Raw genomic sequence first — 19,018 nt, 5'->3', positions numbered from 1 at the left:
TCTTTATGTGAAGAGGTTGGAGCAGATCATATCGTAGTGCTGCTTCATACAGAAATACATGGTTATCCAGAAGAAATCTTTTAGGAAGGGTTTTTGAACTTAAAGTTAAATGAAATTTTTTTAGTCGAAAAAGAATCTGCTTTTGCTTCATATTTCAAAGATCCAAACTTTGAGATTTCTCTGGCTTATCTTTCTGATGTATTTGGAATTCTTAATTCTATGAACAGTTCAGTGCAAGGTACAGATATCATTCTCGTGGAGGCTGAAGAAAAGATACAATCGTTTCAAGAAAATTGACTGTCTGGGGAAGAAGGGTGGAGTTAGGTAACTTTGCCAATTTCAAATCTCTTGATGAAATCACTTCAGATCTGGCATATGAACTAAAACAAGAAGTTTGTGATAGCATTATATTGCATTTAAAATCTTTGAAAGAGGCATTTGCAAGAATAATTCCTTCTGACCCAATGAATGAAGTCTGGATATGTAACCCTTTTCATATTGATTTAGAAAAAATCAGCGACAACGACCCAGTGAAAGACGAGCTAATTGATCTCCGAATTGAATTCCAATCAATGAAGTTACAAAATTTTGGTGTACACTTGAAAAAGCATATCCTGTTATCATCAAACGTACTTACATGGCTATAATTCCATTTATAACAACTTATCTACGTGAATCAGGATTCTCAGTTCTGTTTTCAATCAAGTCCAAAACAAGAAACCACCTGGAGCCTGTTACCAGATTCACGTAAAGGAGATTCATGTATAAGGAAGGTGAGAGTAAGGAAGTGAAGAACAGGTTCTATGCACTGAAAGTGGATGGTGAGTGGAATGCATTAACTAAAAGTGTGGTAAGTGAAGAAACTGAGTGAGTTTAAGGCAAGGTTGAATGATCTTTTTGAATGAGAGTGTAGACCTCCTGGGATGAGTTTTTTTTTACTTCATGAAGGTCTGACATTAATGGTAAAATTGATAATTAAATTTAGTAGATTTATTAAAATTGCTTGAGTTGGATAAGTCTTTTATTAGGACGGCTTTGAAACAAGCCTTCCTAATAAAATTTTATCTTAGAAATGAGCTACATGGATCTTAGTTTCAGAAATTTTACTATTGAGCCTGGTGATTTTGGGAGGTTCTCCTTTTTCCTGCACGTAATCTATTTCTTTGTGTTTTCATAGTTGTGTTGAAGCAAACATGGGGCTTAGCTGTGCTTCCCACACTCACTCTCACACACACACTACCACTACACTTGCTCTTTCAAAGCAATCTTGACAGAACAGTGATAGTAATGCTATTTGCTGGCTGATATAGAATCCTCCAAAGCATTACTATTAGGTTTGAGTTTTAAGTGATCTGTATTCATGTAGTCTCCGTCCAGTATACTATCTAGTAATCAGTTTATTAAAAGTATTTTAAAGCCATACTTGAGAAAAGAAGAAACAGATCTCTCCATGATGTACATCTTTCATCCTACAGTATGAAAAAAGTAAAGTAGATCTTTTTTTTGAATGAGAGTGTAGACCTCCTAGGACAAGGATGGACAACCTTTTTAAGCATGCGTGCCAAAATCACCAAATCTTTAATGAAAAATTTTCTCATGAGCCAACCAAAATTTTGGGGAACCTATTATTATTTGATGTCTTTAAGTATTGGGAGAACCTTTTCAAATAATCAGAAATCACACCAGAGTGGTAAAATCAAAGAATATTGTAAGAGTGATCATTGTAAGTTATGTAAGAATGCACGAATGAATGTAAAAATTAGTGACAGAATTTTTACTTAAAAGTCCTTCTACCCTGTTGATGGCATGGATATTTTTTGTCTTTAAACTGCCATATACGGTGACACAATTCAAAGACACAATTTTTAACATCAGCAAAAGATGTAAATAATAATTCTGAATTAAAAAGATCACTCAGACATAAGATTTTTCAATATATTACTGTGAACAATTTCATAATCATTTTGCTTGACTAAAGCACAATAAAAGAAAATGAAACTGAAGATACTTTTATTAATTCTTAATCCCTTACGAGTAATATGTAAAAATCACAGATAAAATAAAATGTTATTTTATCAACAAAATATGTTTAACAGAAGTTAATCTTTACAATTTTTTAGCAGACAACATCAAATCAAAACTAGGGAAAGAAAAATAGTCTATGTTTTATTTTTAGAATCAATGAGACTTGTGCTGCTGCATCACTGATGATTGATAATTTATATCAGGTTTATATTTTGTAACCTTTAGAGATATGATGTGCTACTAGTTTATTCTGTAAGGCTAATGCTATTACATTAAAGTTCATCACTGACAACAATGATTCACAAGAATAGGTATATGCAAAAATGGATAGTAATGCAGTTGCAAGGGTTTTAAAACATACAAGAGTTTCTGCAATAGCATTCCAAGTCCTTAGAATCTCGTTTTCCACACTTCTTTCTGTTACTCCCATTTCCAATCGCCTTATCCATATTTTCCACATCAACTCTGAGGTCAAGAAATTTTTCCCTCCAAATTGAGCTACTTTGAAAATCAATCAAGTACATTTCAAAATCATCCATATTTATCCACGAAAACATCTGCAAATTTAATTCATCCAGTTTTCTAGAAACTTAATGAATTTTGCAGTCTCTTCTAATCCTCTGATCTTAACAAACCTTAAAGAGAACTACTCAACAGTTGACACAATGATGTTTAAAAATGACTTTTGAAGATACTGGTGGTCAGTTTTGTCATCCTTTTGGAGATCACTGATGTATTTCTTTAGGCTTGGAAAATATCTAAATCTCTTACTTTCTACATCCCTCTTAAACTGACAGAATTTTAAAATTTTAAAATTAAAGTGACAGCATCAAGAGTCTTACTAGAATCCTGTAGTTTAAGGTTCAAGTCATTTAAATGTTTACAAAAATCTGCAAAAAAAAAACACCAGTTTACAAACCCACATGATGTCCTTTTCTTTGTAAGATATTTGTTGATTAGTCAAAAAGAGATTTATCTCATCCAGGCATTCAACAAATCATTTCAGAACAAGACCTCAACTAAGTCAACGAACATTGTTGTACATTATTAGTTCTTCGCATACCGAATCCACTTCATTCAATAGATTCTGAAATTATCCTTTATTCCAAGCACGTACAGAAATGTAATTATTAACCTTGGTTACTGTTTGCATCACTTCTTATAGTTCCTTTAGGCCAGCTTTTGCACATAAAGTCTCCTCATGCATGATACAATGAAAACCTATCAGTGGATGACCAATATGTTTTGCAAACAGATTACAAATCCTACTTCCTTACCAATCATGCTGGATGCACCATCTGTTGTAACAGATACCACTTTTGAAATATCAATTTGCCGAATAGATAATTCGTTCATAACTGCTTTACATATTTTTAGATCGTCGGCTTGTCAAGAGCTCCTGAAAAGATTAGTAGTATTTTGTGTTAACATTAGATATTTTACTAGAATTTTAAGTAGTATTGTTTGCTTTTTATTTCTTGATGTGTCTGTGCAATTTTTGTGTGGTTTCTGTTATTTTAATTATTTTTAAGAAAAGATAGCGTACATATGGCACCGATAAAGAAAAAAATGGCGGCCAGGTCGCCATGTTTGTTTAAGAGTTTTGATATAAACAAATTTATGCAATGTGCTATCTGTGAGATGTATGCCTTGCGAAGAGCAGTGGGAGTCTGGTTAGAAAGTGATAGTGGAGTTAATATGTGTAGAAAGTGTAAAGAGAATGAGGACTTCAAGCGCGTTTCGTGTGTCGAGAGCGATATCGTTAACGATAGTCAGAATGTAGAAAATGGCGGTGTGCTAGAGAATTGCGTGGTAGTGCCAGATAGGTGTGAGAGCATCGCTGAAAGTGTAAATGAAGGTAGAAACACAGAAAGAATGGATGATTTGATCGATAATGAAAATGGTGAGATAAATGCGAGTCGCGAAATTGCCCGTTTGAATGGTGCGATACACAGAGCTAAAAGACAACTGGAGCATATGGAAAAATGTGTGTTGAACGTACCGACAAATAACCGGCGGTAGTCTGTGACGGCAAATAATAGAATGTTCGTAAACGTCAATAAAATGAAGGAGCGAGTGCTGTATGGGGATTCGCTATTAAGAGGCGTAATAATTGAGAGTTTAACGAAGTCGTACCAGCCGGGTGCAAACATAAAGGACGTCAGCGAATCTATTCGACTGCAAAAACAGAGGGTGAAAGAGATGATAATCGTGGCAGGAACGAATGATTTGAAAGAGGACAAAATGGAAATGATAGAGGATGTGAGGGAGTTGTTTGAGATAGCAAAAGAGAAGAGTGAGAGAGTTAGGATGGTGAGTATCTTACCGCGGTATGACAGCGAAGTGTTTAGAAGGAGGGCCATAATTGCCAATGACTTTATGCGTGGGATATGCATGGAGAGTGGTGTGGAATGAGTTCGATGGGCGAAAGGACTTATATAAGATGGATGGGTTACATTTGAATGGAGTTGGTGTACGGAGACTTGAAAGAGTGTTGATGAATGATGTGGAAGTTGATGTAAAGACTCAGGGAAACTAGATTTATTAAGGGGGGGGAGTAGATATGCAGACTTTAGGGGGGCAGTTAAGTGTATGAATGAGTATATTATGCCCGAGCGAGTACGACGGACAACAAATCAGAATGGGATAGTTAGTATAAGGCATTAAAGTAGGGATGGGACAAATGGGCTTCTGCGATTCATGTACACTAATGCTAGGAGTATTAGGAACAAGAAGGGAGAATTTTTGGCCATGGCTGGCACTTCCAGGTGACAGGTTGTCGGTATTAGTGAAACATGGCTGACAGAAGAGGATAAAGCTAGTGGGATTGAATGCGACGGGTATAGCATGTTCAGGAGTCACAGGGTGAATAAAAAGGGGGGAGGAGTGTTATTGATGATAGCTGATGAGCTTCAGCCAAGGAGTATAGAAGTTGAACTGCAGGATGGTGAAAAAAGCACATTTGAGGCTGTTTGGTGTGAGATAGAATCTAGCAGAACAAAATATACAACTGGGTGCGGCTATAGACCGGGTGATGGAGTGGATGGTGGGGATAGTATGCATAAGCAAATAGAAGAAATGAGTGGAAGGAGGGTAATTATTATGGGTGATTTCAATTATGGTAACATTGACTGGAAAGAGGAGAGGGCACATGGGAGGAAGGAATTGGATTTTATGCGGTTATTAAGGGACAACCATCTACGGCAACATGTATTGGAAAATACCAGGGGGCAGAGAGTGCTGGACCTAGTAATTGCAACTGAGAATGTGGCTGTAACGAACATGACCATGTTGCCACCAATTGGTGAGAGTGACCATAAGGTCATGACTTGGGAGGTGGCTAAAGGAGTCGAATTTACAATTAAGACAGGGTACACGTGGAATTACCGGGCTGGTAAGTATGACAAGCTTAGGTGTGTGCTTGGCTCAATGCCATGGCATGTAAAACTGCAAGGGCTGGATGTTGATAGTGCATGGGAGGTGGTTAAGAACTGTTTGCAGGAGGCAATGGTTGACTGCATACCAAGAGTCCGAATAATAAATCAAGTAGGGGTTAAATGGATGAATAACACTATTAAGCTTGAGCTGCAAAAAAAGAAACAATTGTGGAGGGAATTTAAGGAGAAGGGTGACCATCAGGCGCAGGAACAGTATAAAGCTCAGGCCAGGATGGTAACAAGGGTGGTAAGAAAAGCAAAAGCAGATTACGAAAGGAAATTGGCCACGCAGGCTAAAGAGAATCCCAAACAGTTTTTTCAATATGTTGCAAGTAAAAGGAAAAATGCTCATGGTAGAATGATCTTAAAAAATGCTGAGGGTAGTTAGGTAACCGAATCAGTCGATATTGTGGAATTACAGAGCGAGCACTCTGCAAGAGTATATCATCCAGGTGGTGACTTTGCAGGAATGGAAGAACCAACAGCTTATACTGGAATTGTGATGAATGAAGTAGAGGTAACTAGTCTATTACAGAACCTCAATGCCAATACATCTGTGGGATTGGATGGTATACCAGCTCGTGTTGTACGTGAAGCAGCCAAACAATTGTCAGTGTCCTTGACCATTTTGTTTAATTTGAGCCTCAGGACTGGGTCAGTCCCAAGGGGGGTGGAAAGAGGGGGAAAATAGTTCCACTGCACAAAGGTGGCTCCAAGGATGCTGTTGAAAATTACCGGCCAATCAGCATAACAGGAATCATTATCAAGGTCTTAGAGAAAATAGTCAAGAGGAAAATACAAGATTGGATAGAAGAAAATGGGATACTGTATTGGGGACAGCATGGTTTTGTGAAGGGTAGGTCATGCCTCAGTAACTTGCTCACGTATTATAACACAGTGACGGCTGAACTGGATAAGGGTAATGGGTTTACAGTGATTCTACTGGACCTTGCTAAGGCCTCTGACAGGATACCACATGGAATTCTAATCAGTAAATTGCAGCATATGGGAATGGATATAGGGTTGGTGACATGGATAGGAGGGTGGTTGACGGAGAGATATCAGAGAGTGGTTTACTCAGGAGTAGAGTCCACAAGACGGCCTGTGACTAGTGGTGTGCCACAAGAATCTGTTCTTGGACCACTTCTGTTTAATTTGTTCATAAATGATATAGGAAAGGATCTGAGAGGAACAGTTCATTTGTTTGCGGATGATGCGAAGTTGGGTAAGACAATAGTGAATGCAGATGACGTCAAAATTTTGCAGGATGATTTGGATAGATTGGAGGTCTGGGCTAAGGAGAATGGATGTCAATTTAATGTGGCAAAATGTAAGGTTATGCATTTTGGGGTGAAAAGATTGGCGGCAGTTTACTGCATTGGTGGAACCGTGCTCCAGGAAATTGATGAGGCACGCGATTTAGGAGTGTTGGTGGATAATGAATTGAAATTTAGGGGACACATTGCAAAAGTGGCCAAATCAGCTCATCAAATCACTTGGTTGCTGAAGAATATGTTGACAAGCAGAGACAAGCAGGTTATTATTCCTCTGTATCGAGCCTTGATAAGACCCCATCTCCACTACTGTGCTCAGATTTGGTCACCTAGGTTTCTTCTTGATGGGGAGGAGGTGGAGAGGATCCATAGGCGAGTGACCAAGATGATAGCAGGTCTGTGGAATGAACCGTATGAGAACAGGTTGAGGATTTGTGGGTTGCAAAAATTGGTTGATAGGCGGAGGAGGGGAGATATGATTGAGACATTCAAATTACTTAAGGGTTTCTATAAAATTAATTCAGAAGATATTTTTGAGAACAGGGCTGGTTGTGGGAGGACTAGGGGACATCCATGGAAACTGGGCAAAAGTGTGGTTAGTAAAGGTGTTAGAGCTGGGTTCTTTACTTTTAGAGTAGTGAATGAGTGGAATATGCTCCCTGAGTCTGTGGTGGATGCTGTGACAGTGAATGAGTTTAAGGCGAGGAATGATAGATACTGTATGAATGTCGAATAGTTGTGGTGAATATGATTTGGGGCCTCCCTCGATGAGTCTAATGACTCCCTGGAGTTGCCCGTAATAATAGTAATAATAGCAATATTTCAACCCCAGTGGTACACTAAGGTAGTGTTACAAGATTAATCATCTCTTCGCCTACTTCGTCAACCCTACAAAATCCAGCAAAGATTGCTAACCTAGCTGATGATATAATGTCTGTGCTATCATCAACACAAATAGAAAAGAACTTACATGAAGCCAATTTTTTGTTAATTATTCTGCTGTATTCCTTTCCAACTTACGTATCCTATCCTTAACTGTTTTTCTACTCACAGACAAATCTTTAATGCGCTGAATAATTTTTACCTTTTCTGAAAATTGTCAAAAAAAGAAATAAGTATACATTCTAGCCATGCTTCTTTAATATACTCCCTATCTTTGTGTAGTTTTTCATGTTGGACAATAACTTTTGAAACTTCAAAACTAGCAGCTACTAAGTTAGAACTAGTCCTACCTGACATAAATTTCATCAAAGTAATGGATGTTTTTTCTTTTCTATTTTTTTTTTTGCTCAGTTCATGAGAAATTAATTCTCTTTCTTGTTGCTCACTTTTATTGCTTAAGTTCTTATGAACAGTTTCAAAATGTCTCTTCACAGGAGAAGTAGTACAAACAACTGAATCAGAACATAAAATGCATAATGTTTTATTATCTTTCTTAATCATACCAAATTTTACAGTTCAGTATTCTTTAAATTCTCTAATATCCTCTTCATCTGAATGTCTATGTTTCTTTAATGTTGGTTTTCTGTACAATCTGTAAAGGGCAGGAAGCAAATAAACACACACACACACACACACACACACAAAATGGTATATTTATACATAGGGCAAAAATCTGAATAGAAAAAAGGAGGAAGAAAGAAAGGAAGTCAAGAAGGAAATAAAGTGAAAGGCAAAAGGAAAAAAGTAAATTACAAATGAATGACCAAAGTTGTACAACCACAAGGTACATACAAAAAATACTTGCTTTCTTCATACAGCTTCCAACGTTAATGAAAATTGGATCATGGGGTGTAAAAATGTGGACAGAGATGTATGGACACTGACAAAAATTATAATTCGGAATCAGAAAATCTCATCATAATCACTCTCTGCATACACCTACCAAGTTAAAGCAAACCAAAAATTAGTACAATTCTAAGCATACCTACACCTTCACACAAGCAAATGAAACAGTAGGATATGCATGCCATCTAATCACATGCAGATAACACTTCATAATCCTGAATATTGATAATGCATTTCACATAGCTTTAACAATAACTTATGCTTATGGCAATGCAAAGAAAATTTGCATTTGTATCTAATAAATTAAACATTAATTGACAATAAATACCTCCAATCCATATATTAATGACTTAGATTTAATTAAGTCCAAATCCTCATATATACATACTTTATAAAACAGATAAATTCTTTATAAAACACGAAAAAATATATAAAATGGCCACATCTGGATGCCTGGCGAATGATGCAACAACTGAATGGGACAAAACTTGTACATCAGTATATCACGGAGATAAATGGCTTGGAAATAAGATGTTAGTTTCATTTTCTTATTATTACTAAAACAGTTGATAGTCTGTTTCTTTATTGTATTTTTATTTGGTATTGCTCTACTTCATAAAATGGTATTCTATTAAGTTAAAATATACAGCTGAGGAAAGATGTTGGATATGTATTTATTTATTTAATTATTTTTTTAAGGTGAGCTTTGGGTTGAGTGCTGGAAAATTGTCATTGGCATGCCAAGGGTTCCCCCATCACTGTCCTAGGATAAATTTTTGACTTCATGAAGGTCTGACATTAACAGTAAAATTAATAATTAAATTTAGTAGATTTATTAAAATTGCTTGAGTTGGGATGAGTTTATTAAAAGTATTTTAAAGCCATACTTGACAAAAGAAGAAAGATCTCTCCATGATGTACATCTTTCATGCTACAGAAAAAAGTAAACCAGTCCTTTACTGTGAAATACAAATGTTTCTTACTGGAAGCATGAAGGAGAAAAAAAAAGTGGCATTTATTACAAAGCGCAATGAAATTCATCTTTCACCTATAGTGTCTAAATACCATAGAGGCTTGGTTTTCCTCTCAGAGATACAGATGACACACACACATTGATACTTGCCAATCAAGATACGTTTTTCATTAAAACATAAGGTGGCGTTTTGCTAGGAGGTTTATATAAAGAAGGCTCCCAGTTCAGTTTTTTTTTTTTTTTTTTTTACTAATGGTAAATAAGTATGTGTTTATGTATAAAACGAGTAAAAAGGTTTAAATACTTAGGAAGCCTAATAACAGAAGATGACAGAACAAGAGAAGACATAAGGTCAAGAATAAACAATACAAAAGCCCAATTCTCTAAGATGAAAAGCATTTTAACAAGAAACCTCAATCTACAATTGAAAAAAATAAAATAAAATAAAATAAAGACATTGACATGGAGTAATGCACCATGTGGATGTGAAACCCGAATTCTAGGCAAAGAAGATATAAGAAGATTGGAGGCTTTTGAAATGTGGTGCTGGCACTGCATGAACAAAATAAAATTGGACAGAGAAAAAAAAAAACTAACAAATCCTGAGAGAGATGAGGGAAACAAGAAGTCTAATTAGATCTTATCTCTTCTAATTTTGATTGATCTAATTAGACTTCTTGTATAGACATATACTCCGGCATGATGGACTTATGAAAAGAATAACTGAAGGCAAAATAGAGGGGAAAAGAAGAAGGGGCAGACCAAGGAAAAGCTTTGTTGACCAGAGCAAAAAGCGCAGGTCTGAGAAGTTACCAGGAGATTAAGAAGAAAGTCTATGACAGAGCAGAATGGAGGAAACTGCTGCTGAGCTACCAGTTCCAAGATTGATGCAACTGATGATGTGTTTATGAGTAAGAGTTGTAGTAGAAATTGTGTGCTTGCTTGCAGTATGTGGGTTTGTTCATGTAAGTTTGTTTACAAAATCGTTCAACTTAGCATACTGATACAACATGGCAGTGCAATGCACGCATTGCATAGGTCTGGGCAAAAGACAAAAGTAGACAACATAGATTTCTCAAAACTGGTACTGTGCCAAGAATGCAATATGAATGAGTGGGAAGATGCTATAGATATTTATGTAAAGAGGCTGAATAAGAGAAAAGAACAAGAGAGAGTATGTAGGAAATACGATATTCTGATGGACCATGAGGCTCGCTGAAATATGAATTTAAATAGTTTAAATAAGAGTGGGGAACATGGTGTCAAAACTGACATGCCGTTTGAAGATTGTGCAAATGTTCAGAGAGTGTATGGAAATGATAGTGAGGAAAAAAGTTTGATGGATGATAAAGTGGTTGAGAATTTATATGATGTTAAAAAAAAACAGAATTAAATTAATGATAAGGTGGCAATAATAACGTGGAAAAACAACAGAGTGCAGTTAACAGTAAGGTGACAAGCAGGAGTGAAAGCGAACAAGTGTGTGTGACTGGTGATAAGATGGAGAGAGTGAATGATAGCAAAAAAATTATGCAAGATTTGAAAGCTGAATTGGTGAAAATGAAGCAAGAGATGTGGTGGATGCAGAGTGAAATGAAGAGAATTTAAGGATGTATGGAAGAGAGAAGAGGATGAAAGCAAATGATGTTGGTATGAAAATGGTAACAAAAGATCTGCGAGTGGTGTTGTATGGAGATTTAATTATTAGAGGTGCAGTAAATGAGAAGATGCACAAGTTTTGTTTTCCTGGAGATAAAATGAATAGAGTGATCAAGGCGTTGGACATGAGGACTTAGTGAGGAACGGAGTTAGTGGTAGTAGGGACAAATGACTTAACTGGGAAGAAGGAGAATGTAAGATTGGATATCAGGAGGTTGTTGAGAAGAATAAAAGATAATAGTGTGATAGGAAAGGTAGTCATGCTAGAGGTTTAATGGAGTATTGAGAGCACTAGGAAAGGATTAAAAACTAATTTTAAAACTTCCAATATTTTCAGACATCTTCAGGGAGTACAAATAACACTTATAACACACACAAATACAACACAATACTAAAAGAAACATGTGGATAACTCTAATGTCCTATCTAGGTGATGCATCCTGTATGGGCATTAGAATCAGCCTAGGAAAATAAATCACTGAGAATCAAGATCGCACTACCAACTCCACAAAAATGCAAGTTCTCCAAGATCGGCAACCTACATCCCAGTAGATCATGATCTATCAATTCTGGTTATTTTTCTTGGAAGAACAAAATTTACAAACTGCTCTCAAACCTTCTATCTGGCTAAGATATGCAGATGATGTATTCTCTATTTGGCCTCATGGCCCAGATATATTAGACTCCTTCCTGAGTCACTCAATAGTCTACATTCAAGAATCTAGCTTACGACGGAAAAGGAAAATAACACTTTACCCTTCCTAGACACCTTAAGTAACACACCTTCCAAACGATAACCTCTCCTTCACTGTATGCAGAAAACCCACTCACACAGGTAGATACATTAACAAACTTTCCCATCACCACCCCTGTTAACAATATGGCATCATTAAAACTAACCAATAGTACCTATAATCTTTTGTTTCAGTGGACCCTCTCTTTCAACTGAACTCAACCATATACTACCTTCCTATCTAATGGCTAGAGTGACTACAGAATTAAAAAAAATAATCGGTTCCTCCCCCCATCACTTCCCTATGTCCATGGAAAAAATAGCCAGGTCTTTAAAAAAGCACAATCTCTATGCAGCTTTTAAGCCCCACTGGAAACTTGCTACACTTATCTGTTCAACCAAAGATCAGTTCCCTCCTCTCTCTCAGTGTCTGAAGTTAAAATACCCTGTTTCTGCAAGTTGGCTTACTCCAGACAGACATGTAGATCAGCCACTATCCATCTAGATGAACAAAAATCATACATTCATGACAATGTCAATCTGGCCTTGCAGACCATGTATTGGATAAAACTCACAGGATCTTCTGGAAGAAAACCACCATAGTAAATTCAAAAAGGAAAGGTTGTTTTTAGAACTCAACACTCAGTATGATGTATATAGTGAAGATAGATTCTCGTAGACAGGCTTATACGTTGGTTATGCATTATTAAAACACTTAAGGAATAGAACAACGTAGTTAAGGATATAAATTAAATTAAACTTTCATAAATATTTTCCGATATTTCGGCAACGTCACATTGCCATTTTTTAAAGGAACTTACAAAAAAGTTACGTGCACGTAGGCACTACAACACAGAAACTGAGTTTCTGTGTTGCACGTAACTACATGACGTTGCCGAAATATCGGAAAATATTTATTAAAGTTTAATTTAATTTATATCCTTTACTACGTTGTTCTATTCCTTAAGTGTTTTAATAGTGAAGATAGAAAAGATAAAAATGGAGGTGGAGTGCTAGAAAGATGATAGAAAAAAAAAAAAGAGTTATGTCCATACATGGCAGAAATAGTGATAATGATTTCTGAGGCAGTATAATGTGAGATAGAAGTGAATAGAATGAAATTCATTGTTGGATGTTGCTATAGACCTGGTAATGTGAAGGGTAGCAACTAGGAAATGTATAAACAAATTAACGAAGCAAATTAGGATGATGAGATAGCAACCAGGAGTATAGAAAATGAGTTTCTTGAGTTTTTGAGGGACAACTACCTCAGGCAGTATGTAACAGAGGGCAGTCGAGAATTCATTGTCTTGGATTTGAATCATTAAAGGATGTTATTATAAATGAGGTGTCAAATCTCATTTATAATAACAGTTGGAGAGAGTGACCATAAAGTAATTACCTGGTGGCTGCCAGCCATGTGATGACTTCTGTGAGGAAAGGGTATATATGTGAAACTACAAGGCTAGTGATAATGAGCAGCTCAGGAGACAGATTGGAACTGTAGCATGAAATGAAGAGTTGGGAGGAAAGGAGTTCGTGCTTGGATGATATTCAAGAACTATTTGTAGAAACAATGTTTAAATGTATTCCAAAGGTCAGAAGATTAAATAAGGTGTGAGATGGATGAATGAAGAGATCAAACATGCAATACAGAGCAAAAAGACATTATGCAGGCAACATAAGAGTGGTAATAATTAATTCCACGAGAATACAAGGAACAGGCAAGAAAGGTGACTTAATTGGCAAGGGTAGCAAATGTTCAATGAGCAGAAGTTAGCTAATGAAACCAAAAATAAATAAAAATAAAATAAAATCCCAGGGAGTTCCTTCAAGATGTAGCCAGCAAAAATAAGAATGATTATGGTAGGATGACAATGATTGGAGAAAATGATAAAAGGACAACTGTTGAGGAGTATATAGTTGAGATATTTAATGAACAGTTCAGAAAGGACTTTCATCCTTGTGAATGTGACATCATGGAGACTTTGAGAGCAAGGAATGATGAGGAGAGGCTAACTGTGAGTGAGGAAGAGGTATATGAGGAAATAAGCAAACTTGATATTAATAAGGCTGTGGAACTTTATGTTATATCACCACATATTTTGAAGGAATGTGCCTCGGAGTTCACATCTGCCTTGACATATTTGTTTATTGTGAGTCTTAGAGTGGGTCAAGTTTCAAAGGAGTGGAAGGAAAGCAAGATTGTATTGCTTAATAAAGGAGGTGACATAATTCAAGTATCAAATTATCGGCCAATCTGTGTGCCAGGTGTTATGGTTAAAGTGTTATAAAGACTGGTGAGAATCAGAATCGAGTTGACAACTATTGCATTATCTTTGATGGGCAGCATGGATCTGCTAAAGAGAAGTCATGTTTTAGTAATCTACTTACTTATCATAATAAGGTGCCAACATCATTGAACATTGGAGATGGATACACAGTAGTATACTTAGACTGCAAAGGTTTTTGATAATTTACTGCATGATAAGTTGATAGTCAAACTAGAATGGATAGGGTGCACTGGATTGGATATTGGCTGTCTGACAGGTATTAAGTTGTGTATGATGTAGCAATATCCCAGAAGAGGAAAGTGACTACTGGTGTGCCTCAGCTGTCTGTTTGAGGACTACTGCTGTTTAACCTATATGCTAATGATATTGGGGAAGATGTGAATGGGGATATATGGCTGTTTGCAGACGATGCAAAATTGGAATGAACTATGAAGAGTAGAACAGATGTTCTGGCCTTACAACAAGACATAAATCGATTGAGAATGGTCACATGAGTGGGGATGCCAGTTCAACACTGCAAAATGCAAGGTTTTAAAATTTGGAATATAAAGATGGGATGTGGAATTTTCTCTTGGTGGGGATATGCTGTTGGAGGTGAAGGAAATAAGAGATCTTAGAGTGATGGTGGATAAGAATCTGAAATTTAGCAGACATATTGCCAAAATTGTGAGGACAACACAAATTGTGGGAATGATGGGGAAGATGATGACTTGTATATGTAAGGAGATTGTGGTTCCATTACATAAGGCTCTGATTAGGCAACATATAGATTACTGTGCACAGATATGGTCAACTTGTTTTCAAAAGGGTGAAGAGATGTTGGAGAAAATCCAGAGGCAACTGACACAAATATTTTCTGATCTCTGGAATGTTGAATATGAAGAGAGGTTGAGAAAGTGCAATTTGCATGGATAAGGGGAAGATGGGTGATATGATAGAGACATACAAGTTAGCAAGGAGTTGTTATAGGATTAATGTTGAAGAGATTTTTCATAAAATGATGGGAGATCAGGAGAGAGCAAGAGGTCATCCCTGGAAGCTATATGAGGAGGGTGTGAGCAGGGAGTGTGAAACTGGTTTTTTGCATGGCAAGCAGTGAATGACTGGAATGCATTGCCTGAGAGTGTGGTGTCTACAGAGAATTTGAATGTGTTTTAGGTGCAGCATGATGAACTGTGTGTATAACATGACTCCATGGGGTCTTCGGATAATAATAATATGATGATACCTTTATGCCTGTTAGCTAGAGGACATATCTAGGAATACTAGCAGGTCTATCAATGTGCAGATTTAGGCAGTCTTTGGAGCGATATTTAACCATACATAAGGAATAAAGTTACATCATATCCACCCATTATCTGCTCAATTAAAGGTGCCGTAAACAATACAACTCTTCCCTATGTCTTTTGTACGGTTTAAATCAGGTTAAAAAAATGCATCTGTTCAATGATGACAATTCATAAAATTCAATGTCATCTGCTAATCAATGCAGTTCATTATAGTGAATTTCTGAACTTGCACCATTGGGCATATTATACTGAATTTCTGAACTTGCACTATTGGGCATATTATACTGAAAATCAAACTGCTGATATGGAGTTTTGATCAGACTTTTCGGTACTTTGTTATAGCAAGTCATAATGATGTTTGTTGTAGTATGATAGGATGGTCTATTTCAGGGATAAAAAACCAACAATTTTCTACCTCTGAACCAAAGAAAGAAAACTAGTGGTAAAACATAGGCATAATGGAAAGAAAGTAAGTAATCTTTTACATGAAAAATTAGATTAGAACTTATTAAAATTATCAACTAATTCAGTTTAACAATACCAAATTTGTTCTGTTATGGAAACAGTTGCTAAATATATTAACTTTCCTTCTGGAAAGTTCATAAATAGTTCATACAAATAAATGGGAATAAAAGTTTAAAACATAAAAGGACAATTAAACAATTAATACTCACTCGTTTACAAGAGGAGTTCTCTTTCAGAGAAGTTGTGCCCAATGCAGGTGAAACTTGAGCTGGAACAACAAAAAAATAAAGTCTGCATAACCAGTGTGTGTGTGTGTGTGTGTGTGTGTGTGTGTGTGTGTGTACGCACGTATCTGCGCAAAATAAAATAATCCAAAAAACATGTCAAGGAGCAATGATGGTAATAAAATTAACTATATGAAGAAAATATATAGAAAATATGACTTTTGTGTGCATGTGTGTGTGTGCATATGAGATATATATATATATAATGGATATATGAAGGAAAAAAAATTCATCTAGAAGAATTAATATGAAATTAATAAATGCAATAAAAAAGATAAAATAAACAATAATAATGAATAAGGAGTTGTATTAAAAAAAAAAAAAGTAAAAATGGCCCATTCCAAAAATGAAACTAAGGAAGGTGCGAAAAACAAAAATAAAGGTGGGGAGGGATGCTCCTTGGAGAAAGGTAACCTTGTTCTAACCTTCAGTAGGTTAATAATGCAGACTTTAGATAAGTTCCATGCTTACCTTCTTCCCATCCATTGCCTTCCTTTTCTCTCTGTTGGTAGTTATTCTGTTAACATTTTGTAATTACTGACACTCAGTTCTGGTCACACAAAGGATATCAAGTATAGCATTGTAATACTCAGAAACAGCAGTAGCAGCACTACATTAGCCTAGTTCAATGTATTGTTATTACTGTTGTCAGCATACAAATCCTATTTCCTTTCAATTCATTGTAAGCAAGTTGTTTTCCAAGTACCAGTAAGTAAATAACACTGATTAGCATATTCCTATGAACTTCCAGAAGTTATGTTATATATGGAATATAACATAACTTCTGAAAAATAAACAGAAATCATACTACTGCTGCTCAAACACCTTTGCTGTTCTAATGATCACTGCTCTCAGCAAAGTGACTGCAGACATAAACAGCTTTCTTCAGCCAAATCACTTATATTCTTCTTTTAAACTGCGACCTTTAAAGTTTACATTTCCAATTTTAATAATGATAACAAAAAAAGATGGATGTAAAAAAGAGATAAGAAGAAGAATAGCACTATCTAAAAAAAGCAATGACTGATTTAACTAAGATCTGGAAAGACAGAGACATCTCCAAAAAGACAAAAATTAAGCTTGTAGAAACCTTAGTTTTTTCAATTTTTCTCTATGCTTCTGAGTGTTGGACTATGACAAAATATGACAGAAGAAGAATTGGGGCATTCAAGCTCTGGTGCTGGAGACGACTGTTAAGAGTGTCTTGGACAGAAAAGAGAACAAACAAAAGTATTCTAGAACTGATAAACATAATCGAAAAGAGAATACTGCAATATTTTGGACACATATGTAAAAAGGAAGGCAACTACCTAGAAAAAGTAACCATCCAAGGTAAACCATGTGGGAAAAGAAAAAGAGGAAAACCACCCAACAGGTGGATTGACTAAATATCAAGAATCACTGAATTTAAACTAGAACAAGCAATAACAGAGGCACTGGAGAGAAAGAAATGGTGAAGCATCATCAGGAAGGTCACGAGTCCTCAGACATGAGGAGATCCGAGAGAGAGAGAGAGAGATAGATACCAAAAAAAGGCCTTCTGTTCAATCTTTGTTAATATTTTAAATTTCAAATCATGTTAGCTCTCCTCAGAAAGCTAACACCAATTAATTTAAACACCAGCAGTGTATTGAGAGGAAAAGAATTTTTATGTCTTATTTTCTACAGTCAATCTCAGTTTTGTATACTATAACATAAAACAGAACCAACTCGGATGACTATCATGATTTCTATGCCTCATTTCCATGATCTGATTACAGGAGTTCTTAACAGCACATGACATAGTAGGAATTATTAAAGAATAGTAATTTTTATTATTACAGATATTTTGGAAAGAAATTAACAAGCTGATGATCACCCATTAATTTCTTTTCAAAATATTTCCAATAATCAAAAGGTGAAGATATAACAAAGAAAGTTCCTACTTACAGAGTTGAGTCATGTGCCAGAATGCCACCATACAGTTACAAAAAAAAATGAGATTACAATTATAGCTAAAATTCAAATGATTTGAAATTTAAAAAATTAACAAAAATTGCACAGAAGGCCTTTATTTTTGTATCTATGATGTCTAGTCTAAAGCTGTGACACCTGATAACATCACTGGATTTAGCAATGCAAATTAAGTGTACTGTTAGCAATCCCAGGAACTCTGTTGTCAATGGGCTTTGTTGCTGCTTGCACATTGCCAATATTATTATTATTATCATCATCTAGGGCAACCCCAAGGAGTTGTCCGGGAGGCCCTAACAACATGTCAAAAGCAACTATTCGACATTCACACAGTATCTAACATATCTCGCCTTGAACTCATTCACGGTCATAGCACCCACAACAGAATCTGGCAGCTTATTCCACTCATTCACCACTCTCCAAGTAAAAAACCTAGTTCTAACACCCCTGCTAACCACACTCTCGACCAGTTTCCATGTATGGCTCCTAGTCCTCCCACCACCAATTCTCATCATCATCATCATCATCAAATTCCTGCCATGTACCCTCAAGGGGTGTACAGGATATGACAGTACTACATGAAAAAATTACATCATTACTAACTTCCTATCTACAATTTTCCTCCAAATCAGTCTGTTACTTGTCAAGACTCCAACATTATCAGATCTTATATTTCTATCGTCTAAGGCACTTTGTACTGTATCACTCCACCTATATCTTGGTCTTCCTCTGGGTCGTTTTCCTGCCAACCTGGCAGAGAACACTTGTTTTGCTAATCTTTCCTCTCCCATTCTATTTAAGTGACCATACCATCTGAGATTAGCTCTGCTAACGCATTCCTGGA

General features: G+C 36.1%; 1 protein-coding gene across 2 annotated transcripts in view; it reads right to left on the bottom strand.

Annotated features, from left to right (window-relative positions):
* The window catches only part of LOC150109748 (methyl-CpG-binding protein 2-like), a 235,244-nt gene that overhangs the window by 122,774 nt on the left and 93,452 nt on the right, over nt 1-19,018 (bottom strand). Inside the window, exon 3 of one of the 2 annotated variants that reach the window (XM_090406592.1) lies at nt 16,147-16,205. The exons of the other annotated variant lie outside the window; for it this stretch is intronic. Within the exon in view, the coding sequence (XP_090262718.1) occupies nt 16,147-16,205 (59 nt within the window). The remainder of the gene's footprint in view (nt 1-16,146; nt 16,206-19,018) is intronic. 2 annotated transcript variants of the gene reach the window in all.

The sequence above is a fragment of the Typopeltis vanoorti genome, chromosome 1 (assembly GCF_054136105.1).
Source record: "Typopeltis vanoorti isolate ZY-2024b chromosome 1, IOZ_Tvanoo_1.0, whole genome shotgun sequence".
In the NCBI taxonomy this organism is placed as follows: Eukaryota; Metazoa; Arthropoda; class Arachnida; order Uropygi; family Thelyphonidae; genus Typopeltis; species Typopeltis vanoorti.
Note: the sequence above shows the minus strand (reverse complement) of the source record. Positions and strands in the feature narration are given on the sequence as shown.